The 27,187-nt window shown below is 40.1% G+C and overlaps 1 protein-coding gene across 2 annotated transcripts in view; it reads right to left on the reverse strand.

The window, feature by feature from the left end:
- Positions 1 to 27,187, reverse strand: part of CNTNAP5 (contactin associated protein family member 5) — a gene marked incomplete at both ends in the record, with an annotated part of 875,910 nt that overhangs the window by 635,776 nt on the left and 212,947 nt on the right. For both annotated transcript variants that reach the window (XM_079710301.1, XM_079710300.1), the window contains 2 exons: positions 2,297 to 2,490; positions 24,732 to 24,836. In XM_079710301.1, the coding sequence (XP_079566427.1) occupies positions 2,297 to 2,490; positions 24,732 to 24,836 (299 nt within the window). The remainder of the gene's footprint in view (positions 1 to 2,296; positions 2,491 to 24,731; positions 24,837 to 27,187) is intronic.

A 27,187-nucleotide genomic window follows, 5' to 3' on the forward strand; every position in this document is an offset into this window, starting at 1 on the left:
TTCTGTAAGCACTAACAATTCTGCAGTTCTTGTAATAGCCATCCAAAACGTAGTTCAGGCTACATGTCCAGTCATAATAGGCGTGGAGCCTACCAGGACTTATAAAACAGGCCCCTGCCTTCAAGGGGCTTGGGGTTTTTTTTGTTTGTTTGTTTGTTTTTGTTTTTTTTGTGGTACGCGGGCCTCTCACTGTTGTGGCCTCTCTCGTTGCGGAGCACAGGCTCCGGACGCGCAGGCCCAGTGGCCATGGCTTATGGGCCCAGCCACTCCGCGGCATGTGGGATCTTCCCGAACCGGGGCACGAACCTGTGTCTGCTGCATCGGCAGGCGGACTCTCAACCATCTGCGCCACCAGGGAAGCCCCGGGGCTTGGGGTTTTGTGGAAGCACAGGCAAACCAACAGGGGCAAGAAAGTGAAATAGGCCTTATGCCCACTGTTCACAAGCCCAGAGAAATTGTCCATTCTTGAAATACATCCTGATCCACAGGACAGGTCAAAAGCAGGTCATTTGATTCTGAAGAAAATGAAACACTGGGTTTTCTAAAAGTTTAGACAAAAGAACTCAAAACTTCAATCTGAAAAACAACCAGTTCTGATTGAAAATGCCAAAGCAAATAAATAACACCGCATCTATTTATCCCTCTTAAGTCAGCATAAAATCTTAAAATTGTGCCTCAAAATGGAAGGTGTGCTTATTTCTCTTTTCAAACTAAACACAAACTAAAAAAATACCCTATAAAATTTATGGGGGCTTCAAAATTGAGGAAAAAACAGAATAGTCCCCAAAAGACTATTTGTAAAATGAAGAAAACCCATGCTCTCCATAAATATTACCACTTAATATTACAAGCCACTCCAAATAAAGATGACTATTATAATATTCTTCAGTTTCAATCCGCCATAATTAATCTTCAGTTTACTATTACTTTCAATTACGAATAGTGATGGGTAAGCAATTAACAAATAACAATGAATATAAAATATAATTTGTTTTCCCAGCAGAGTGAGACCAACACAGAAAAATGTATGTATAAACAGCAGCAATTTGAAAGTGTAACTGGGATTGATTTAAGGGGGAAAACAATTAAGGACATTATGAGAAGGAAAGCTAATGCTAGCAACCACTAAATCTTCACCTCCTATGCACATTTAGAAAAAAGTAAATATCTGGTGAGGTTTTTTCCCAAAAACAAAAGTGACCTGAACCAACACATTATTTTATTTGATGCATAAGTCTATGAGGTCTCCTCTGGATGCCTTTTGGCCCTGCCTCGACCTCCAATTCCTCACCTCGTAATTTGGGGACAGCCTTTCACTCACCTTTTGGGGTCAAGAACTTGGGTCCAGGGTTGTGGAAGGCACAGTTTTGTTTTTTTTTTCATAACCTGGACCAAACTGTCTTTTACTTATAAGCTTCAGATTGTTTATAAAGGCAGAATCATTCTAAATTTTATACTTGTTTTGTATTTTGAATAGGCAGTTGAACACAATGACTTTAAAGTCAGACCAGGCTGTGGATTACCGGACCAAGATGCACCAACTGGGCAACTTTGGTCGAGGTACAGAACTGAGCTAATTGTATCATGACAAGGTATGTAAAGTGACTGGTACATAATAAGTAAATATTTACATATATACACTACTAAATATTTACTTATTATGTACCAGGCACTTTACATACCTTGTCATAATGCAATTAGCTCAGTTAGGTATGTACCAAATGAAAAAGAGATAGCTAGTGGGAAGCAGCCACATAGCACAGGAGGATCAGCTCGGTGCTTTGTGACCACCTAGAGGGGTGGGATAGGGAGGGTGGGAGGGAGACGCAAGAGAGAGGAGATATGGGGATATATGTAATGCATAGCTGATTCACTTTGTTATAAAGCAGAAATTAACATGCCATTGTAAAGCAGTTATACTCCAATAAAGATGTTAAAAAAATAGGTAAATATTTAATAAACACATCCTCAGTCAACCAATACATTCTTGTCAACGATCAGACTTCCATGTTGTAGTTCTCTTTTTATCCCTGAAAGAACTAAGGCCCTGTCAGTGAAATCCCCAAGTTACCAGAAAGGAGGAGAACACTAAACTCTTTGCAACAGACATCCTCATTTCCCTAGGAACTGGCGTCATGCTGCAGATAGGACCTAGATATGGTCTAATTATTTCTGAATGGGTACACAACAGTTATCAAGCTACCGGCAATCTGGATAGAGGAAAATGACAGAAACGTTCACTGGCTACCATGAGGGCATCTCAGTTTTATTCAACTGATGAGAAAATTTGTCCTACCCAGATGCTGTCTTCTTGCTTGTACTGTTTCCAGTTGCGTCCTGTGTCACTGAACATCAGGCTGTAGCTCGTCACCCAGTCAGAGCTTCCGTATCTTCCCTGCGTGGCCACTGCTGTAATCTCCACTCTGTTGCCCAGGTCCATCTGGAGCCACTGCTGAGCATTGGAATCTGCTGGGGACCAACCACCACTTCCTGGAAGAGGATCAGAGAGAGAGAGTTGCAGCAACATCTCACAGAGCCACGACGGTCTCCTCTCACAGAGGAAAAAAACAAAACAAAACAGTGTTCAACTAAGGTGTCTGTAACCAAAATATGTCTGCCTCACTTCATAAACCCCTGGTACTTTCTTTTTAAAAATTTTATTGGAGTAGAGTTGATTTACAATGTCATGTAAGTTTCAGGTGTATGGCAAAGTGATTCAGTTATACATATGCGTATATCTACTTTTTTTCAGATTCTTTTCTCATATGGGTTATCACAGAATGTTGAGTAGAGTTCCCTGTGGTATACAGTAGGCCCTTGTTGGTTATCTATCTTATATATAGTAGTGTTTCTATGTTAATCCCAAGCTCCTGATTTATCCCTCCTCCCCTCATGTTTCCCCTTTGGTAACAATGAGTTTGTTTTCTATGTCTGTGAGTCTATTTCTGCTTGGTAAATAAGTTCATTTGTATCGTATTTTAGATTCCACATATAAGTGATATCTTAGGATATTTGTCTTTGTCTGACTTACTTCACTTAGTATGATCATCTCTAGGTCCATCTATGTTGCCACAAAGGGCATTATTTCATTCTTTTTATGGCTGAGTAATATTCCACTGTATATATAGACCACATTTTCTTTATCCATTCATCTGTCGGTGGACATTTAGGTTGTTTCCATGTCTTGCCTGTTGTGAATGGTGCTGCAATGAACATTCTCGACCCAATTTTCCTTCTCCTCCTCCATCAAATTCCCTTTCATGGTTTAATATTCACCTCAAATTCTGTTTCCTCTATGATTCATCCTCTCTTTTCCCAGTTATTACAGTTTTCATTTTCTGGATTCCTAATGGAATGTCACCTATTTTTTACAACTTTTAACATGCCTTATACCCTCTTCCTGACTGGTCTTTCCTTCCTTCTTTCCTTGCTTTCTTCTTCCATTCTTCCTTTTCTTTTCTCTGATCTTTAGCTCTTTCTAAATACGTGCTGTGAACCTGCTGTGGACCAGACATTTTGCTGTGGATGCAAAGATGCATGATCGCTGACTATGCCTTTGAGAGGTTAGTGTTCACTCATTCAACAGATGCTCACTGAGCACCAGGAGGTTGCTCGATACTGAAGAGAGAGACACACACACACAAAAATGTGTAATGTGATATGAAAGAGAGCCTTCAGAGAGGAGAACCAAGTTTCAATAGGAGCACAGATGACAGAATGCCTAGGTAGGTGATCAGAAAACCCTAGAGACAGTGACAGTGGAGATGAAAGTTGTTTCCCCAGCAAACAAAGTGAGACAGAGAAAAAGTTGTAGAGACCAACCCAGGCCACAGAAACAGCATATGCAACATCTCAGAGAGACATAAGAGGGCCCCATCCCTGGGTCTCCATGTGATTCTATATGTTTGACACACAGCAACATTCTGAAATGTGACCAAAGCCTTTGAGCCCCAGAATTTTATTATTTGACACATTGGAACTTTGCAGAAGATCAATATGAACTCTTGCTTCTTTGGAAGACTTGTGGCCTAAGTTTTCTGTTTTCATTTCCCATAGGTATAAAGAGGTCCGTATTTATTCTTCCTGACCCAAGGGTCCACAAGACATCTGAATCCTGAGTGGGACCTATTGTAGAATGTGTATGCCATGGGTGCACCCCAATAATCAGAGCAGCACTATTTACAATAGCCAAGATATGGAAGCCACCTAAGTGTCCAAGGAGAGATGAATGGATAAACAAGATGTGGTATATATACACAATGGAATATTAATCAGCTATAGAAAATAATGAAATAATGCCATTTGCAGTAACATGGATTGACCTAAAGATTATCATACTAAGTGAAATAAGTCAGACAGAGAAAGACAAATGCCATATGATATCACTTATATGTGGAATCTAAAAAAAAATGCTACAAATCCACATATATACAAAGCAGAAATAGACCCACAGACATAGAAAACAAACTTATGGTTACCAAAGGGGAAAGGTGGGGGAGGGATAAAATAGGAGTTCGGGAGTAACATATACACGCTAGTATACATAAAACAGATAAGCAACAAGGACCTACTGTATGGCGCAGGGAACTATGCTCAACATTTTGTGATAACCTATAAGGGAAAAGAATCTGAAAAAAGATATGTATTATGTATAACTGAGATATATATTATGAATAACTTCTGTGCTGTACACCTGAAACTAACACAACACTGTAAATCAACTATACTTCAATTAAAAAAGAAAAGAAAGAAAGTAGCCCTTTTGTTAAGAACCTTGCTCAGGGCATCAGGTTGGGTGATTCATTGGATTTTTAATTTAGAGGCATTAACCAATAAGTCCCTTTTGATTTCAACCTGTGCCACTGAAAATCATTTTAGTGATGTCCCAGTTTACATTCTTGCCATCTCGGGAGGACTCAACTGGACCCCTCCTTGGTAATGAGAACTTTTTGAGTCCCCACTGGCTGCCCACTGCAGAGATAGCTTGTCATCATCTAGGAGTGGACAAAGGGGGCAGAGAACATGAGATGGGCCCTACTCTGGCCATAAGGCACACTGATCGATTTCATCCCAATAAATAGCTATTACTGTAGCCGACTAGGACCCTATAAGGCCTTCCCAGAATAGACTGCCACCAATGTCCTCCGCCTGCATTTTGTCTGTAGAAAAACTTTAGTCGAAGAATAAAGTTAATCAGAGAAATCAGAAAACACAGAAAGGAAAATAGTCAAGCAAGACAAATAATAACACTTTAGCCATTAAACAAAGTCAAGGACCTTTTGTTCCTCCTCAAGGACTGTAGATACTATTCTGAGCCATGTCCTTTGAGCTGTTTACAGATACTGAAGCCCCCAACAAGTGGGAGAAGTTAACTGCTTGCTGCCCAAAAGCACATAGATTCCAGACCAGTTGGAACCAGAAGGTTGATGATGCTGGCTCCCAATGACCTCACCACAAGCCAAGCAGAAAAATGTCCATGAGCTGATCACACTCCCCACAACCCCCCTCCCTCACCCTGTCTTTAAAAACGTTTCCCTGGGGCTTCCCTGGTGGCACAGTGGTTGAGAGTTCACCCGCCGATGCAGGGGACACGGGTTCGTGCCCCGGTCCGGGAAGATCCCACATGCCGCGGAGTGGCTGGGCCCATGAGACATGGCCGCTGAGCCTGCACGTCCGGAGCCTGTGCTCTTCAATGGGAGAGGCCACAGCAGTGAGAGGCCCACGTACCGAAAAAAAAAAAAAAAAAAAAAAAACCAACACAAAACACTAAACAAAAACATTTCCCTGAAAACCTTCAGGGGATTCAGGTCTTTTAAGCGCTAGCTGCCCTGACTCCTTCCTTGGTGCCCTGTGATAAAGCTATCTCTTTCTACTTCACCCAAATGTCTGTCTCCAAGATTCAATCTGGCACTGGTGTACAGAGGCTGAATTTCGGCAACAGTACTTTTGTTTGACAACATTTTGTTTTCACTTCCCTGACAAGATTCAAATGCAAGAAAAGAAAGAGAAGTATGCTCATCCCCTACCATGGAATGTCTTTTATTAAGTGTTTTGCAAGACATGAATACCCAGTACTGCTGGTATTCACTAATATCCGTTCTCTCTTCCTTCTGTAGTAATAGGACGGCAGAGAATGCATGGCTTAACTACACTTTTCAGCTCTCAGTACCTTTCGAGTTGTGGCCCTAAGGACAAATTCTCTCCAAGAAAAATGTGAGTGGGAAGATGTGCCACCTGCAGGCCATCGGGTCTCTTCCCCACTTGCTTTCCACTTTCACCACTGATGGATGCAGCCGACAAGGACCTAGAAGATGGCAGACTCTCAGCATGGAAGATGTCAGATTCCCGCATCATCACATGTAAACTACAATATGCATGATAACTAAAGACTTATTTTGTTTAAGCTATTGTGTAGTGGAATCTATTTGCTACTGCAGTTTAACCTACCTTAAAACATACAAAGTACCCGGTAGAGTAAATAGAATAATGCCCATATTATAGTTGGGGAAACTGAGGTCCAGCAAGTGTAGAACACCTGGAACTCAGGATGCAAGCACAGCTATTTGAGACTCTTATGTAACAGAAAAAAAAAAAGGTTTCTAAAAACCAGAATATCAAAAAGGGGGAAAAGGACTGGGAGGAGACATTTGAGCAGAGATTCTGAGCTTCTATGCCCATAACTCTTTTTTTTTTTTTTTTTTTTTCAGTACGCGGGCCTCTCACTGTTGTGGCCTCTCCCATTGCAGAGCACAGGCTCCGGACGCACAGGCTCAGTGGCCATGGCTCATGGGCCCAGCCGCTCCGCAGCATGTGGGATCTTCCTGGACTGGGGCACCAACCCGTGTCCCCTGCATCAGCAGGCAGACCCCCAACCACTGCTCCCCCAGGGAAGCCCCACAAGTACTTTTTAAATCAATGAACACTGTCTTCACCAATATGTACACGAATCCCAATCTATTCTACCCTCTCCCAACTTCTCAAAACTGGCAGGGAGGTCCAAGAAGGAGGAGATATTACATTTCCAAGAGATCTAAAATGTTTCTGAACCTACTCTTGATTTCCACTTAATTTCCCCTGCCCATTTCATGAGACTTCTTTCTTCTTAAGTGAAAAAAAAGCAAGGCTGTGTAAACTATATGACTTCAACAATATTAAAACATGATAGAAAAGAAATGTGTATGGTGATTTCTTCTGAGTGATGAAAGTATGAGTGATTTTATTCTTTTATGCTCTTTGCATGTAACATCTTCTATTATCAGCATGTCTTTCTTTTATAAACTGAGAACCATTTTTACATGGCTTATTGCATAAAGAATATATGTAGCGATTTGACATTTGGTGGTATAATATAGAACTCTTTGTGTGACCATCACAATTTTTGATATGAAAATCCTCAAACCTTAACTATTTCTCTTTAACCCCCTACTGTCCACAACTAGACGCCTTAGTCATGCTTTAGAGTTTTTCTTTCATTTATCCTACTTATTCTTATCATATTTACATCTGATAAGAAATTATGTTAATGATGGAAGAAAGGAAATAAAATAACAAGGAACTTTTCCAACCTCCTTGCAAAGAATAAAATCACAAGAGACTGACCCAAACCAAACCAAAACAAACCAAAACAAAAAGCTATTGCTAAAAATATTTCTTCAAGTCTGTCTAAAGAAAATCACATCACCCTTTTGCCCACAGTAAAAAACCTTAGTTTATTAACCCCCCCCCCAAAATTAACAAAAATGAAATTGTTGATGTTAGCATTCATTAACACATCAAGTTAAGAATTTTCCAAACCCAGGAGCTTCAGTCTAAGCTCTTAAAATGGAGGGGCACTACGTGATAATTGCCAAGGACTTTTTCCCTGCTGTTGATGGTGTTCCCAGCATTACAACTAATAGGCAAGACATCCAAGGTTGCCATGGTTGCTATGGCAAACATTTTATTCCTTCCACCAAACAATAAGTGTGTTTTCACAAATTAAGAGAGTAGCCTGAATATACTATTTGCAGTTGTTTTTAAGACACACAGTGCCCACGTTAGCTTTCTGGTTCTGAATTGTTATCTAGATCGAGGTGTAACATACACACAAGTGCCTGAATTTGGCAAGTTACATGTGTTAAGTAAGGCAGTGCTCTCTGTAATTGTGACTGCGATATAAATAATCAGGAACTACAATTCCCATAAACCCCGCAGCTTGAATCAAAAGGAATTTAATGGAAATGTAAAGGAAAATTATAATTTTAAGGGAAAAGTAACCCCACCTTGTTTGTGTTTTATTTTTTTACATCTTTATTGGAGTATAATTGCTTTACAATCATGTGCTAGTTTCTGCTTCATAACAAAGTGAATCAGTCACACACACACATATGTTCCCGTATCCCTTCCGCCTCGTGTCTCCCTCCCTCCCACCCTCCCTATCCCACCCCTCCAGGTGGTCACAAAGCACCAAGCTGATCTCCCTGTGCTATGCAGCTGCTTCCCACTAGCTATCTATTTTATGTTTGGTAGTGTATATATGTCCATGCCACTCTCTCACTTTGTCACAGCTTACCCTTCCCCCACCCCATATCCTCAAGTCCATTCTCTAGTAGGTCTGTGTCTTTATTCCTGTCTTACCCCTGGGTTCTTCATGACATGTTTTTTTCTTAGATTCCATATATATGTGTTAGCATACGGTATTTGTCTTTCTCTTTCTGACTTACTTCACTCTGTATGACAGACTCTAGGTCCATCCACCTCACTACAAATAACTCAATTTTGTTTCTTTTTATGGCTTAGTAATGGGATGCAGCAAAAGCAGTTCTAAGAGGGAAGTTTATAGCAACACAATCCTACCTTAAGAAACAGGAAACATCTCGAATAAACAACCTAAACTTGCACCTAAAGCAGTTAGAGAAAGAAGAACAAAAAAAACACCTTAGGTTTTGATAGCATCTAGAACACGGGGTCTAGAATGATTTGCAGGCTATAACTTAGTTTATTCTTAGCACAGCCCAAACATCATACCCTACATGCTGTGTGATTTCACTTTGGGGGAAAAGATGGAACTGAGAGTCAAGAGCCTTGGTTCTAGACCCAGCTCTGCTCCTGAGGTTAGGTTAGATGAGATTCTCAAATGTGTTCAATCATCAGAAAACACCTGGAGTGCCTGTGAAGATGACATATTCCTTGGCCCACTCCTTGCTAACTTATGCAGGGCCCTAACCTGGAAATCTGTATCTTGAGAAAGGTGCTCATGACATGCTGAGTGGTTTAGGAAACATTGGAGAAAATAGCTTCTAAAGTTTCAGTTATACTATTTTACTAAGAAGAGTTGAATTCTTTATTTGTTTCATGGTCCAGGTTAAATTAAATCCAACATGCTATTCTTGATGATTATAAACAAACAAACAAAAAAAACCCAGCATGAAATCACCTCCGGATCTAAAGATGGACAGTCTTCTCCAATTTGATCCCCAGTCACCCACCCCTAAGCACAGATGGAAACTTAAAGTCAAACTTACAATTTCCCAGGAAATCTAAAAATTTGTGAATTCAGAAATACCCCTCTTTGCTCTTGATTGCACACTTCTTTCCACTCCCAGTTAACCCTTTTACTTCTTCTCATCACCCCTATCCTACACGCCCTTGGAGTGTTCATTCACTCACAATTCTAGCTAGCAGTTGGATAGTCCTTGCTCAGTATACGGCACTGCCCCAGACACTTGGCAGACATGGACTCACTCGTCATCCCAGAAGCTCTTCATGATTGGTATTATTGTCATTATTCCATTTGACAGAAGGAAAAACTGAGGCCAGAATTGGTCAGTTTTCCAAGATCACACAAGGGGTCAGTGGCAGAACAGGGGATTCAAACCCAGAAAACTGGGACTCCGAGCCCCATTTCTTAACCACTCAGCTGCGGGGCCTCTCAACAGCATGGACAGAGCATGCTCGCCTTCTTCCTTTTTTCTTATAATAGCAATTCTCTCTAGAAACATAATTCATACTTCAGCTCTCACTTGATTCTCATAGCAATCAGCAATAGTAATTTTTTTCATTTCATTTTATTTTTTTATAAATTTATTTATTTATTTATTTTTGACTGCATTGGGTCTTCGTTGCTGCATGTGGGCTCTAGTTGCGGCCAGTGGGGGCTACTTTTCGTTGTGGTGTGCGGGCTTCTCATTGCGGTGGCTTCTTTGTTGCGGAGAACAGGTTCTAGGCGCACGGGCCTCAGTAGTTGTGGCACGTGGGCTCAGTAGTCATGGTGCACGGGCTTAGTTGCTCTGCAGCATGTGGGATCTTCCCCGACCAGTGCTCGAACCCGTGTCCCTGCATTGGCAGGCGGATTCTAAACCACTGCACCACCAGGGACGTCCCTGCAATAGTATTTTTAACTTCCATTTACTAGAGAATAAACCAGGTTTAAGGGTCACCTAGTTTATCCAGATTATATGGAGAGACTGTTTTCCAACCCAGTTCTGTAGATTTCTCGTCCTTGCCTGAGGTTTCAACATGGACCAAGGTCTTAAGCAAGTAGGTAGTTACTTTTATGGAGAACTCTAAGTAAGACAAGAGACCCCCTCCCTGATCAACCCTGTATACCACAGGGCTTATACCTAACTTCACATGCTCAGGTAGGCTTGGTAGGCTCTGCTCATGAAACAGGAAAACTTGTAGATAAGGCAGAAATTCCTCAATTTCTACACTGACTTCCACTTCTAACTCAGAAAGGGAAATGAAACTTGATTGATGTTACACACTGGGAATGGGCACAAAACAGATTATATACAGGTCTCTGCTAAGTGATATTTTACAACTATCATTCTAAAAAAGAGAGTTAATTTAGTACAAGATAAATTTAGTACAAGAGCTAAAATAATCACATACACATAACATTGTTAAGCCTAATCTGTTTTAAGCACACTCAGCCTGGCCATTTAAAAAACAACAACAACAAAAAAAACCTAAATTAAACCCTGTAGAGAATGGGTTTCCAAGATGTATGCTTCCCCCCTGTATTTACACAAGGCCTTAAAAAGCTACAAGCACATTCTCACAAATGACTGGGAGGTTAGACTGGATGACTAGCTGCACCATTAATTATTAAACATTTGGTGCCTCTGTAAGCGAAGGTTGGAGATTTTTCAGGGACAAAACTACCTAGTGATGATAATGAGTAAGGCAGAGAGACTCCCCCATAAATATTTTACTTTATGTGTGGATAAGAGTGGAAACAACATTCACAAACATGCTGGTAGCTTCCTGCACCTTCACTCAGTGTGTGGTTATCATCCATGTATAACAGGACCTGTGGTTGGGAAAGGAGTTCTGAGACTGGGAGGTTATTGTCTGGAACACTGTGCATCACACTTTCCCCCTGGGCATGTGGGGTAGGACCTAGATGTTGCTGGATGGCCCTGGCCAGGGCTCCTACACTTCTATCTGCACATTTATTTAGGGACTAGGGAGCCTCCTGGTGGAAAAGTAAGTGGGAACTTGACCAAACACCCTATGGGTTTCAAACAGGTAAAAAAAACTGTAGGAAGATGTGGAGTGGCCCCAGTGAGGCCAGTTTGCAAGAAAAAAAGAGGATCATGAGAGGAGATTTATGTAAAGGAGTGAGAATTTGGATCCAAATGAGACCCAGTTATCATGATTAAGGCTGCCTCAGGAGCAATGCCTGGTGGGGGTGGGGGACAGGAGCACTCTCTGTGGATGACTTAGTTTGGGTTCCCCAGAAGTCAATTAGGAGACAGGGATTTCCGTGTAAGTAGTTCATTTGGAAATTGACCCCAGGAAGCCAGGTGAGGGGAATGGAGATGAGGCAGGGAAGAAAGGGCATCCAATCCATGGTGCATCGGCAAGCCAGGCAGCCCTGTGGGTGAGCTCAGTCTCACTGGTGCAGAATGCACTTTGGGTTGTTCCAACAGAGCAGGAGGACACTAGGGTCAACTTTTGATTGAAGGCGGCTGGAGTGCATGGCAGTGTTTAAGGCACAGAGAGAAAGCTGAGAACACAGAGAAGTCCATCTGCATGTCTTCTTTGGAGAAAAGTCTATTTAGATCTTCAGCCCATTTTTTTATTGGGTTGTTAGGTTTTTTGATATTGAGCTGCATGAGCTGTTTGTATATTTTGGAGATTAATCCCTCATTGGTCACTCTATTTGTAAATACTTTCTCCCATTTGAGGGTTGTTTTTTCATTTTGTTTATGGTTTCTTTTGCTGTGCAGAAGCTTTTAAGTTTCATTAGGTCCCATTTGTTTATTTTTGTTTTTATTTTCATTACCCTAGCAGGTGGATCAAAAGAGATCTTGCTGTGATTTATGTCATAGAGTGTTCTGCCTATGTTTTCCTGTAAGAGTTTTAGAGTATCTGGACTTAAATTTAGGTCTTTAATCCATTTTGAGTTTATTTTTATGTATGGTGTTAGGGAGTGTTCTAATTTCATTCTTTTACATGTACCTGTCCAGTTTTCCCAGCACCACTTTTTGAAGAGGTTGTCTTTTCTCCATTGTATATTCTTGCCTGCTTTATCATAGATTAGGTAACAATAGGTGTATGGGGGTTCCTTAAAACACCAAAAATAGAGCAACCATATCATCCAGCAATCCCACTCCTGGGCATATATCTGGAGAAAACCACAATTCAAAAAAATACATGCAAAAAAAAAAAGATACATGCACCCTAATGTTCATTACAGCACTATTTACAATAACCAGGACATGGAAGCAACCTAAAATGTCCATCAACAGATGAATGGATAAAAAAGATGTGGTACATATATACAATGGAATATTACTCAGCCTTAAAAGAGAATGAAATAATGCCCTTTGCAGCAACATGGATGAACCTAGAGATTTTCATACTGAGTGAAGTAAGTCAGATAGAGAAAGACAAATATCATATGATATCACATATGTGGAATCTAAAAAAACGGCACAAATGAACTTATCTAAAAAACAGAAATAGAGTTACAGATGTAGAAAACAAATTTATGGTTACTAGGGGTTAAGGGGGTGAGGGATAAATTGGGAGATTGGGATTTACATATACACACTACTGTATATAAAACAGATAACTCATAAGGATCTACTGTATAGCACAGGGAACTCTATTCAATGCTCTGTAATGACCTATATGGGAAAATAATCTAAAAAAGAGTGGATATATGTATATATATAACTGAATCACTTTGCTGTACACCTGAAACTAACACAACATTGTAAATCAACTATACTCCAATTAAAAAAAAATAAGAAGGCAGAAGAGTGAAAGTGTAATTATTGGGGTTGAAAGTGGTTCTGTTGGGGACATCCTTAGGACTCCACTCTGATCCTCTTTAGCAAATGGAGGTGCCCCCAGCTGCATGCTGGCTGACAACTAGAGCTGTCTGTTCCCTCCTCCAGAGATTGGCCCTTGACCAAACAGAAGCCTTTTTGCCTGGGAAGCTACCACTTTCCGTCCCCATCACTACCAGTGATGGGCGGATACAAGGTTCAGAATGTGGTTCCCAGTGCTTCAAGGCAGACTGATATTCATGGTGCAATCTGTGGTCCAGAGCTCCCCTTGGCATCTGGAGGAAGCTAGACTTCAGTTGAAACCATATATCTTGCTGGCTTCCTCCACCACCTGCCGCCTTCCAGCTTAACCTGTCTCCAGAGATCACTACCCCACAAATAATTTGAACAGGAATTTCCATCTTAGCTCAGCTTCTAAGATCTTGTTCTTGTACTGAAGTGGTGAAGTCCAAGGAATATGAGCACCAACAGCTTCTGTGACAGTGCGTGTCCTTGGCCACACACCTGTGTTTCTGCCTGTGTTTGTGGAGGAGAGCTGTATTATTGCTCTGAAGGGTTCCGATACTCACCACTCAGACAGTTCTTCTGTGATGTCCTGCTATAACTATCTTCCCTTGTGAAGAGTAGAGCCCTGAAGGTCCTCATGGCTCAGAAAAGTGTATCTGGCTGCACATTTCAGAGTTCAGAAGTTACACAAGAAGTGAGGAAGTTCTGAAGGAGGGTATGTGGAATTCAGAAAGTGTGAAGTTTGGTCTCACATTTATGGCCCTTGCAGGGCAAGGACTGATTCATATACATATAAAAACACCCCGGCATTTTTAGAAACTTAGGTAAGAGGGTCGTGTATAAAAAAACTTGAAAAGATTCTAGAACTATGCTGTTCAATATGGTAGCCAAAAGCCACCTGTGGTCATTTAAATTTAAATTAATTTAACTTAAATAAATACTTCAGTTCCTAAGTAGCACTAGCCATATTTCAATAGCCACATGTAGTTAGTGGCTACTTTGTTAAGCAGCACGGCTATAGAATAGTCCATCCTTGCAGAAATTCCTATTGGCTAGCACTGCTCTACAATTTCTCTTATAAACTGGTGGAAACTGAGTTGTATTTTCATTTGACAAATCAATACAATTTAATTCTATCCATCGGCTGCTCAGGCCTAGAGGACGTTTAGTGGATTATTTAGTCCTCAATTAATGACCATATGATTATTGAGTTCCACCCATGAGTAAAGCAGTGTAGAAGATTGAGCAGCCAGATAAGACACTCTTTCTGTTTTCAGGCATATAGAGAAAACAAACAAACAAACAAAAAACACGACTGTCCCAAGATCTTTTTTTTTTTTTTTTTTTTTTTGCAGTACGCAGGCCCCTCACTGCTGTGGCCTCCCCCGGAGGGGAGCACAGGCTCCGGACACGCAGGCCCAGCGGCATGGCTCACGGGCCCAGCCAATCCATGGCATGTGAGATCTTCCCGGACCGGGGCACGAACCCACGTCCCCTGCATCAGCAGGTGGACTCCCAACCACTGCGCCACCAGGGAAGCCCCCAAGATCTTTGAAGGGAAAATGGAGAAGTGGCATTGAAAGTCATTTAACACTGCAGATCTCATATTATTGACATTAGCACTTAAAACTTCTCTTTTGTGAACAGCATGCATTTTGCACAGCTGAACATGCTATATTTATCTTGGTTTCCTGAGGTCATTTTGTTTGAAAGATCGTGCCCAGTCTAAGTCTCATGTCTGAGGTGAATCACTTACTCTGTGACTTTCAGAAGTAATTTCTCTACTTCTGTGAAAATAATACAGTAAATGGCTCCTTTACCAAGGATCGAGATGATATATGTCAACACATAGATTTCATGACCGTGGGCACAAAATGTATAAGGAACAGTTTGTCATTGTTACCCCCAGAGTGTCATCTTGGATTAAAACAAACAAACAAACAAAACCTCTGGCCTCAGTTCAAATTTCCATCAGGAAATTACTTCTTTGATTGGAAGATGTGCAAGATAACCCAGCAAAATAGCAAGAGATATAGCTTGAGAGAGAGAGGAAGAGACATCATCATTTACTCTCTTACTCTATATCAAATTATTAGTCTAAAGCCAGTCAAGGTAATTCCGTCACCTTCAACTGTGATTGGGCTCAGAAGTGAACAGAAAATCTGCTGGTGATTCATCAGAGGAGTGGTTGGGTGAGCTTGGGTCCGGGAAGACTTTCACTGCCCCAAGCAGTTGTTCACAGTCCTCAGCACACCAGAGTCACTCACAGAGCTTGGAACAACAGGGATTTCTGGGTCCTCCTTCTGGAGTTTCTGATTCAGGTGGTGGGGAATAAGTCCAGACAATCTGCATTTTCTAACACATTTCTAACACATTCAAACACATTGTACTGTTGTTCTGAGGAATCACAATTTGATGGCTTAAAAGTAAGCCATGGTCTCTTTGTTTCTCAGAACTTTGTTGAGTCTGGCTGAGATGTTGGGAGGCTTATTAGCTCCAGAATGATTCTGATACTGAGGATGACATCATTGAACTGAATTCATCAGCCCTGGAGCCTTTCCTCTTTGAGGACTTCCTTTTATGTAGAGTAATATGTTTTATTTTTAATTCTTTTAAAAAATGCAAAACAAAACACAGATACAGAAAAATTTCACCAAACAAATATTTAGCTTAAATTATTACAGCATAAACACACTTTTAACTACCACAATATTCAAGAAATAGAAATACAGACACCCCTAGATTTCCATGTGCCTAATAATTTAATGTTTATTCAAGCTAGTGAATTTTTTTCATGCTAGTGAGTTTTCTGTTACTTACACACAAAATTACCCTCAGAAAGCTATCCCAGGGGTAATATTTGATTGCTCTGGATATGTTTGTGGAAGAGATTTATTAGAAGCAAGTCCTTAGTAAAACGAATGATAAGGATTCTTTTATAAAATCTGGATTTTTGTCAAATATGTACACTGATTAGAAAAACAAAGCCCAGACACAATCAACTGATTGCATAAACGAATACTATAAGTCAGATAAGTACAGTTTGAAACAGTCGAAGTGGGCCCTAAGGAAGGGAGAGCCCTAGGATAAGGGGCATTTGAATCTGAATCCTGGAGAAAGATGAAGTGAACATTCATAGCAACTCCTGTTTTCTGATTCCTTAGAGTTGGTTATATGTTACCATTTTCAGTCCATATGGTGGATTCAAAAATCCTCAGCTCATCTTTTTTTTGTTTATTGAAATTTGATAGGTATTTATAAAGTTCCCTTAAAGGATTCTTTTTTCTTTTTCTTTTTTTTCAAGCTATGGAGTTGGACCTTTTTTTTTTTTTTTTTTTTTTTTACTGGAGTAATATTGATTTAAAATGTTGAGTTTTTTGTAGGTGGACAAAATCTTTTTTAGTTATAATATACATATATCTACTCATCTTTGGATATTTTTTTTCCCAGTGACTTTAACTATTTATTTTATATTGGAGTATAGTCAATTAACAATGTTGTGATAGCTTCAGGTACACGACTCTGTACAGCAGAGTGATTCAGTAATATGTACATATGTATCTATTCTTTATAAAATTCTTTTCCCATTTAGGTTATTACATAGTATTGAACAGAGTTCCCTGTGCTATACATTAGGTCCTTGTTTGTTGTTGGTTATCCTTTTTAAATATGGCAGTGTGTACATGTCAATCCCAAACTCCCTAACTATCCCTTCACTTCACCCTTGCCCCCCAACCCCAGTAACCGTAAGTTCATTCTCTAAGTCTGTGAGTCCATTTCTGTTTTGAAAATACATTCATTTGTATCATTTCTTTTTAGATTCCATATATAAGCGATATCATCGATATTTCTCTTTTTCTGTCTGACTTACTTCACTCAGTATGACAATCTCTAGGCCCATTCATGTTCTTCAGCTCATCTTTTAAAAATGTATTTATTTATATATTTATTTTTTCTTAGCTCATCTTTTTAAATGTCATTTCCACAATGTCTTAGGTGAAAGACATCTTCCAGAGGGGTTGAGTAAATGGATTTGATTGAGTAGATCCTACCTAACGACTCCACATTAGACAAGGCAAGAGTATCCACCATACAATATACTATTCAAATGCAACTTATTTCCACCTGGGTGTGACACTCATTGTGAATACAGTAGTACACTGCCGATCATTAGACAAATATATGTCATGAATTATCCTGCTCTTAATTCCGTTACTACATTTTTAAGTTACGATGTTTAAGTTAAAAGCAATGAACTGAGGAATTGCAAAGGACCTTGTCTCTTGGCAAAGTATTAGTTTAGCAACGTCAGACTGGTGATTCACTGAGCTGGCATTTTAAAGGCTGCCTCTTACACATATATACAATGGAATGTTACTCAGCCATAAAAAGAAATGAAACTTAGTTATTTGTACTGAGGTGGATAGACCTAGAGTCTGTCATACAGAGTGAAGTAAAGTCAGAAAGAGAAAAACAAATACCGTATGCTAACACATATATATAGAATCTAAAAAAAAAAAAAGTTTCTGATGATCCTAGGAGCAGGACAGGAATAAAGATGTAGACATAGAGAATGGACTTGAGGACAAGGGGAGGGGGAAGGGTAAGCTGGGACAAAGTGAGAGAGTGGCATGGACATTTTTACACTATCAAATGTAAAATAGATAGCTAGTGGGAAGCAGCCACATAGCACAGGGAGATCAGCTCGGTGCTTTGTGTCCACCTAGAGGGGTGGGATAGGGAGAGTGGGAGGGAGGGAGACACAAGAGGGAGGGGATATGGGGATATATGTATATGTATAGCTGATTCACTTTGTTATACAGCAGAAACTAACACACCATTGTAAAGCAATTATACTCCAATAAAGATTTAAAAGTAAATAAATAAAGGTTGACTCTTAAAATAATATCCACTTGGCTTTTCAAAGGTAGTGACCAGTCATTGGGAGCAAAATAAAGGTTGAATTGCATGGGTTTATCTATCACCCTCTATGTGGCAAATATTGATGTTTAGAGTCTTTGAAGCATTAAATCATTAGTGATCAAAAGCATTCGTAAGATTCCTCCTTCCCCTCTTAACATCATTTTCTTTTGCAATGATCCTAGCTGAATAGAGAAAGGGTCATCACATATGATTTGTCTACATTTGAGACAGTGTCCCAAGGCTCCTATTAAATAGCAGAAGATTTCTATCCTGTATCCCTCAATGATCCATAGCTGTCCTAGTAAAAGAATAAGCCTAAGGCATTGTTTAAATATTTAGGTCAGGTTAGTTTTGCCCAAAGGCATATTAGACCACAGTATGATTTTCGGGGGCATGGAGTCCATGTCTCTCTTCCTTCCTTGATGCCTAAATATCCAGACTTTGTGGTTAAAATACTGACAACCCCAGTTGAAATGCCAAAATTACCTGAAAGGGTTGACTATCATGTCAACGACCCCTTTACTCAGGTTAAGATCTCTGATCAACATGAATAAAGTGGACATGGGGTAGACAGAATTAGTTTCAAATATAAGTCACCAATATAAGTTACCAACAACTAGCTGTATATCCTTAGATCAGTGACTTGACCTCTCTGAGTCTCTTTCGTCATCTTTAAAACTATTAATAATACCAACTATCTTAGAGTACTGACGTGATGATAAAAATAAAGCTGAAGTTTCTATTTTCCAGAATGATTCCTTTTTCATAATGACTTAGTCAACTTTGATTAAGAATTGAAGGAGTGGGAGTTTCAGGGATGGACCAGCACAGTGCATCTCAAATTTGAACGTATGAATGCAACAGTTGTTAAAGCACAGGTTCTGATCCAGAAGTTTTGGAGCAGAGGCCGAGATTCTGCATTTGCAACAAGCTCCCAAGTGATGCCCATGTTACTATGCAGAGTCCACACTTTGAGAAGAGAGGGTGCATGTAAGGCAACAAAGGAAAGCATAGAACCTGATGTCTGCCATTCCTGGGGGCAGCCAGTACAGGAGAAAAGAAAGAAAAGGTGCTGAAAAGAAGGAGAAAGCCCTTCAAAGGGAGAGAAAGGAATCCAGTGACAGATTTCTGTCACTGGATTGGTAGGACTTATACTTGAAACTACTTCTGTCTACCCCATGTTCACTTGGTCTTTTTGAACAGATTAGATTGTATCCATATCACGTCTGGCTCAATCAATCCAGATGGGACGCTCTTTTGCAAGCAGGCACTGTAGTGTTGCTGATGAAATTGGGTCCTCGGTATTGTCACCTAGCTAATCAGAAACAAGTCCCCAGACAGCTGATATCATGCTAATTGTGAAGGCGACCCTGCTTCCTAATTGTTCCCAATCCACACCTCTTCAGGAGGGACCAGACACCAAAATGAAAACCAACATCCAAAGACCTTCATGGGTCCTTAGCTTTTTGCAACCCAAGCGCTGCCCAAGGGGGAAAGAAAAAACATGCATCGATTTTGTGCCAAAAGGAGGAAAGATTTTTAAGCCTCTCCATTCGTCCATGAGCCCAGGAAGCTGAAAATGCCTTGACATTGAAAAAAATCAAAATCTCCATGGCAACAAAGTTGTCATGCCAGAAACATGATCTCAACTTACACAGGCAAGCATCTCAAAAAATATAGTGAGAGAGGAAGAAGAACTAAAATTTCAAAATTCTATTGGTGGTGGGGGGAGGGAAGGATGGGAAAGAAAAATACAGACGTTTCCTCTCATGGAGCCGAAGAGGTCCATTCCTAATCACATAAAGTAAAAACTTCCCCTCACTCTCAAGAGGCTCTAACCCACACAGGGGAGGCTTCAAGCTGTGTCACCAACTCCTGAGTTTCCTGCCGACAGTAAGGGCTTCTCACAGCCCAGACAACTTTAAGCCCAGATCAAAAGCTTTCTTGCCACAAAACAAATCATATTTGACAAAATCAGATTCCTCCTAAGCCACAATTATACATTTGACTTGGCAACCTCCGTTAACGGTGATCTGACCCCCCGTTTAATGTATTTTGTCGTTTCTTTCAAAAGTAATTAGCTCTCTTCTTTGCTTTTTCTTTCCTTGTGTGTGGATAAAATGTGAGGAGTGTCTGAAAGTGAGAGAACAAAAATTCCATTTGGCCGATTTCTTCCTTAGATGAGATAGCAGCGTGAAGACTATTAGTGGGTTTTAACCATCTAATCTCTCTCCGGGTCCAGTGAGTTGCCCAGACCTTGGTGGCACAGTACCTAAGGTCAAAGGCTGTTTCCAAGGGCGTGTTTTCTAACATAAAGATGAGTGCGTCACTGACAGAACTCAGACTTACTTTACTCAGGGTCTGAGGGTACTCATGAGCATGCCTTTCCTATATTTTTCTTTTCAACTTTGGTGCTGATCTCTGCTTGGGACATGACATCCTTCCCAGCTGTGCCCCTTTTCTTCCTGGTGTAGGTCAGCTATGTGTACGCTTGAGTTCTGAGCACACAGTGGAGGTGAAGTGGTCCTTAATTACCTACATTCAGTGTATGCCACAGGTGTATATGATTCCCAGGGGCAGTGTTAAATGGTGTCTGAAGACCTGCAGGGCCTTTATCTTGAAAAGTTCAGTAGTGAGGAGCTGGGAGGATGCCACTGAGCACGTTCATTTCAGTGAGGAAGACTGAGCTTTACAGAAGTCAGGAGTTTATAATGTGGATTTCATCTGCAGTGGAAAACCAGGAAGTTCCTTGACAAGTGCATGGAAGGCCGAATGGGATAGAGTAGAAGGAAATCATGAAATATTGATATAAGGGAGTAAATGAATGAATGAATGGAGTATATTAAAAAAATATCCAAAACTTGGAAATCAAAAGAGAGTTAAGTTTGTCCTTTCAACATCATCCTGGGGTAATTTTTTTTTTTTTTTTTTTTTTTTTTTTTTTTTTTTTTTTTTTTTTTTTTTTTGCGGTACGCGGGGCTCTCACTATTGTGGCCTCTCCCATTGCGGAGCACAGGCTCCGGAAGCGCAGGCCCAGCAGCCATGGCTCACGGGCCCAGCTGCTCCACGGCATGTGGGATTTTCCCGGACCAGGGCATGAACCCGTGTTCCCTGCATCGGCAGGCAGACTCTCAACCACTGCACCACCAGCGAAGCCTCTGGGGCAATTTTTAACAAGTCTACTCAATGATCGTTTAATTCTCAAGGAGAATGTACCTGTCATTTGGTTTTGCTATTCATTGGCTCATTAGACCTTAGATGTTATGAAGTTACATGTTAACCCATAAATGTTTGTCCAATAGAGAAGAGATTACCCCCCAATTTTTATTATCCCCTAAGACATTAACTAGTTTTGTATCCACCTAGAAATTTTATTCTCATAGTCTTTTCTTTCCTCGCTGTGCCATGGCATTTTTATCTGTGAAATCGAGATAATGATAATAATAATACCTACATGGAGAGTAATTGTGAGAATTAAGTTGATGTGCCTTAAGGGTTTAGAACAGTTATGGCTCATAGTAAGTGCTAAGTATATTGTTGTGGTCTTTAGCTGTATGCTGGTACGTATAAGCTGCTAAAAGAAGGATTGTGAACTAGGCATAGGATCCATTCATTCAGGGAGGAGCCAAGCCTGATAATGACAGTGCTAGGAGCAATTTAGCTTCTGGCTGTGAACTTGCTGTTAAAAACACTGTATGGAGAAGTCAAATAGAAACCAAGATGTTCTTTGCAATTTCCATGTATATCTGACATTATCCTAGATTTCAAACCAGGTGGAACAGTTTGCTCTTTGGGATATATTTGCTGTCTTTCCTTTTTTAAAATAAAAAGGAAGCTTTAAAGGAGGACGTGTAGAAAAAAAGGGTTCATTAGACAGGGCTCTAAGTACTTCTAGGTCATTTCAGTGGACAGACAGCACATAAGGCTGTTTTTAGATGGAGACAAATAAATTATTAATTTATACTGATATTTTTCTATGTAAATTAAAAATTACAGCTTTCTCAGCTTTAGAAAACATATGACAAACCCTTCTTAATATCATTAACATAATAGCTTTTGTTTTATTATAATTATACTATGTATGTTTATAGTCTATGTGTGTATTATATATATATGTGTATATGTACACATATACTACTATACACATCCATATACACATCCATATACATGTATATGCTTGTGTATATATTCTATTACATACGGATTGTGTGTATGTATATATATATATATATATATATATATACACACACACACACATACATACACACACACACTGGTTTTATATATATATATATAAAGCATGGATATATCTACCTTTGTCTATATATATGACTGACTGTATATATCCAACCATATGTATATAATTAACTCACTTTATATATCTTACTATACTATATACATATGTGTGTATAAAACTACACACATCATTTATATTGTGTATATATGTATATATATGACAAAATGATAAAATCAATATTATCACTAACCACAAATATTAGCTATTCATTATATGGTAATTTGTGTTATCCATGTATACATTTTATGAGTAGGATTTGTACCTATTTTTACCAGCTATGTGCCAGATTTAGTACAATGCCTGGCACATAGTAGGTGCTCAGTAAATATTAATGGAAAGATTTGTTATTCACAAATTCATCCAATCTAGTAACTTGCAACTTTTGTTGCATTTTAGAATCACTGGGAAAGCTTGTATTTATTTAATTTATCAATATTCATTCTTGGGTCCCATTCCAGACAATTAATTCAGAATATCTGGGAGGTAGGACTCAGCATCGCTACTTACAAAGATCTCCTATTTAATTCCCTTTAAGGGCAACGGTTGGCCCTGTGAATGGACCTGTGTCGCATGATGAGTTCTAGACCAATGCATCCCTGCTCTTCAACTGTATCTCCTGTCTGGCCTTCCTGATTTGGACTCTAGTTGGGAGAAGGAGGAAGGTCAACTTCCTTTCTGCCTACGTTCATGCTAACCTTGAGCTCAGGCACACGGGTGCCCCCATGAGCAGGATAATGATAATAAACTGAAGCAGAGACATCTGTGTCCTGTCAGTATCTGTCCATAAATGGGGGAGCTGGCCTATGATCAGACTCACAGCTTCTCCAGAAAATGCCAAGGAGCTACTGAGGCAGTCATGACCTTCTGTCACTGCACGAGTGGGTGGGACTGAGACCAACTCTGGCTCCAGATGCCCTGTGGGAGAGCCTCTATTTCAATCTGCCAATCTGAGTTGCTTATTGAAATGACAAATGTAACTCCCTGTCCCAGTCTCTCTCTACCCTGCAGTGAGAAGGAACTTTAGAATGTGCAAGTCTGGTCTCAGTCTGCACATGATGCTTCCAGGCAGGCATTGCTGGTCCCCTTTACAGATTAAAAAAAAACAAGGTTGACAGCAGGTAAGTGACTTACAGATGCTCACAGAACTTGTAAGTAAACGCCATAGCCAGCATTTGAACTTGGGCGGAATACTTTCCAAACCTCTTTTCTCTCTAATACACCATCTTAAACCTGTGTTAGTAAATCAATTGCTAATGCGGTTGGGAGAAAAACTGTGGATTCAGATGACTTAGATTTGAATCCAAGCATTTCCCTTTCTTAACCTCATGATATAAGGCACATTATAAACTTTGCTGAGCTTCAGAAAACCTATCTGAAGATAAAAAGGGAATAATGCTTACCTTGCAGTATCTTTGTGAAGACTAAATAACATAATACGGGTGAAATGCTTTATAAAATTTTTGGCACAGAGAATTCATGAAAAGACAGTGTTAGTACAAAATTGTCATTAATATTTCCCTGCTGGGTGTTTTTTGTTTGTTTGTTTGTTTTTGCAGTACACGGGCCTCTCTCGGTTGTGGCCTCTCCCGTTGCGGAGCACAGGCTCCAGACGTGCAGGCTCAGTGGCCATGGCCCACGGGCCCAGCCGCTCCACGGCATGTGGGATCCTCCTGGACCGGGGGATGAACCCGTGTCCCCTGTATCGGCAGGCGGACTCTCAACCACTGCGCCACCAGGGAAGCCCCACAAAGGCGTTTTATGATCATCAAAGAAGAATAAGGTGGGTTCAGGAGAACAGTAACCAGTATAACCAGTATTCTTTGAATATCCATTATGTGCTGTGAAACATGGTTTCTTTTTGTTTTTGTTTTTGTTTTTTTTTGCGGTACGCGGGCCTCTCACTGTTGTGGCCTCTCCCGTTGTGGAGCACAGGCTCCGGACGCGCAGGCTCAGCGGCCATGGCCCATGGGCCCAGCCGCTCCATGGCATGTGGGATCCTCCCGGACCGGGGCACGAACCCGTGCCCCTTGTATCGGCAGGCGGACTCTCAACCACTGCACCACCAGGGAAGCCCGGTTTCATTCTTTTAATGCCCCTCTACCCATTCTTCTCCTGAACACTGCTCTTGGACAGGATCCCAGCACATGGAGATACTCCCTTTCTTCCATTTACCCATTGTGTGCTTATTCAGTGCTTGCCTTTAGAGTTTGTTACCTACTCACCAACTCTTCGGTTGAGCTGAGCTGGGATGAGAGTACCATTGAGGTCTGAGGAGCTGGAAAAAGCCACTGGAGAGAGCAAGGATGCTAATGGGTCATCACAGTTGTCTAAAACGAAAGGGGGAGAGAGAAAATTCCATTAGCAAGAAGTGTTCCATAAGGAGAGACCTCAAAGCATTAACCACTACCACTTATTAAATACCTCCTCTAATCAAGGCTGGTACTACTTGTTTCCATGTGCTATTTCATCAATGCCTCACAACAATCCTCAAAGACAGGGTTAACTTTCTTTCACAGTTGGGGAAACTCAAGTTCAGAGATGTTAAGTAGTTTGTGTAAGGTCACAACACTAGAAAACAGTGTAGCCGCAATTCTTGCCCAGATTTGTCTAACCCAAAATCCAACTATCCCTCCATTCCTTTGATCAACCACTTGAGCAAAGCCTCAAATTATGGTTAGTGAGCTTCTTCTATAAAAGAGGAGATGGTTTAAAAATGGGGAACATTGTTTAACTACTCTCTCATCTTCAGTCCCTAAGGACTCTTGTAATAGTTCTATCTAGAGGGACAGAATAACTTAGAATGTCTCACTCCTAGTTGCATGAAAGTCTTTGGAAAATGAGTTACTGATTTTAATAATTCATTTCTATTCTATGAAGTAGTAAAGAATAGTCCCCAGCCTTCCCTAAATGTGGTAGGTATGTGTCCTAAGACTTCTTTAATGCTGACCAGATGTGGAACAGTGTGAAGCCATGGGCAGAGATGGGGTCTTGACAATGTAGATATGCTCCTCTGATGGCCCTGACCATCCAATCTCATGTCCAGGACTCTGCTCTTCACAGAGCATATTGGAGCTTGTAATCATTCATTTATTTGTTTGCATTCTCCAATAGGTAACATGCTCTTTGTGGGATCTTAGCAAATAATCTGGCATATAATAGGCTTTCAATAAAGGTTTACTCAAAGAAGGAAATGGTGAGTAAAGGAAGGAAGTAATCAATCAATCCACCTAACAGTACCAACACTCTTACCATTTTTCCATTTTGTATACAATTGATCTTAAAGAATATTGCAAAATGAGATCCTGAAATCTAGACATACCTCACTCAAAACAAATTTGAAACGTGCTATTCAATTTGAATGTCAACTTCATGGTGTCAAATGCTCTCAGGAAGAGCTGAGTTGACATTCTTAAAAGAAAATGTACATAGAATTATGAGGTTGCTTGCTTACACAGCAAATTCTTAGGGAGCAGTATTTCATCTAATTGCAGGAAAATTAATTAGAGACATAAGGATTGAATTTTTGTTTGTTCAATGTGTTAAAAAAAATCAACTGGCAAATATGTTTTGAGTTTTTCCCAAACAAAAATGTTTGAAAAATATTTTGAGGCATTTAGCAAACACAAAATACAGCCAGATCCTCACTGAGGAGGAATAACACAAAAATCAGAGCAAGGGAAAAAAATCAGAGCAAGGGCACCTCGGTAGTTACGGTCATTCTGAGAATAGAAAACAGAACTCAGGGCCACTTTACCCCAGGCCTAAGATGCAAGTGAGAGGGGTTGCACGCACCCTTCCAACACAATTGTTTGGGAACATGAATTTGTTACTCTATTTATATGTTAGGAAACAATATGAACATAATGGAAATCTTCCATTTGCTTTTGCTAGTTTCATCATCAGGAAATAGGTGAACGCCAAAGCTTGAACCCAACTGGACTGAGCCCCAGGAGAATACACCACACACAGACACACAGCACACACCACACACACCAAGCACCACAAAGTATTTCTCTTCCCAGCCATGTTATGAGCATCAGCTACCAACATCTGTAGTTACAGCTACCATCCAATTTCAGATAATATCCCTCCATCCCTACCCAATAACTCACAACCCTCCTAACATCCACTTCCACAAGCAAACTGAAGATCTTTTAAAGGTCAAGTACCATAATTATTATAGTATTTCTTAAACATATAACATGTATAAAACTCTGCTATCATTTTTTTCAATAATTTTTCTTGAAGTATAGTTGATTTTTCAGTGATGTGTTAATTCTTGCTGTACAGCAAAGTGATTCAGTTTTATATATATATATATATACATATATATATATATATATATATACACACATTCTTTTTCATATTCTTTTCCATTATGGCTTATCATAGGATATTGAATATAGGTTTCTGTGCTATACAGTAGAACCTTGTTGGTACTGCTACAATTTTTATTAGGTTTTTAAGTGTTTTTTTTTTTTTTAATTGCTTGCTGATGACACTTTTGAGTACTGTGCTCCTAACCCTATTTTTTTTTTCCCCAGGTAGAAATTGAAGTAACTTAATCATTTCAATTTAATTTAGTCCAATAAATATTTATAAGGTCCTACTTTATGCTTGACCTTGAATAGGCATTGGGATACATTTGAGTAAAATTGAGTGTCAGACTTCAAGGAGC

This window comes from Hyperoodon ampullatus (genome assembly GCF_949752795.1).
Source record: "Hyperoodon ampullatus genome assembly, chromosome: 8".
Taxonomy (NCBI): Eukaryota; Metazoa; Chordata; class Mammalia; order Artiodactyla; family Ziphiidae; genus Hyperoodon; species Hyperoodon ampullatus.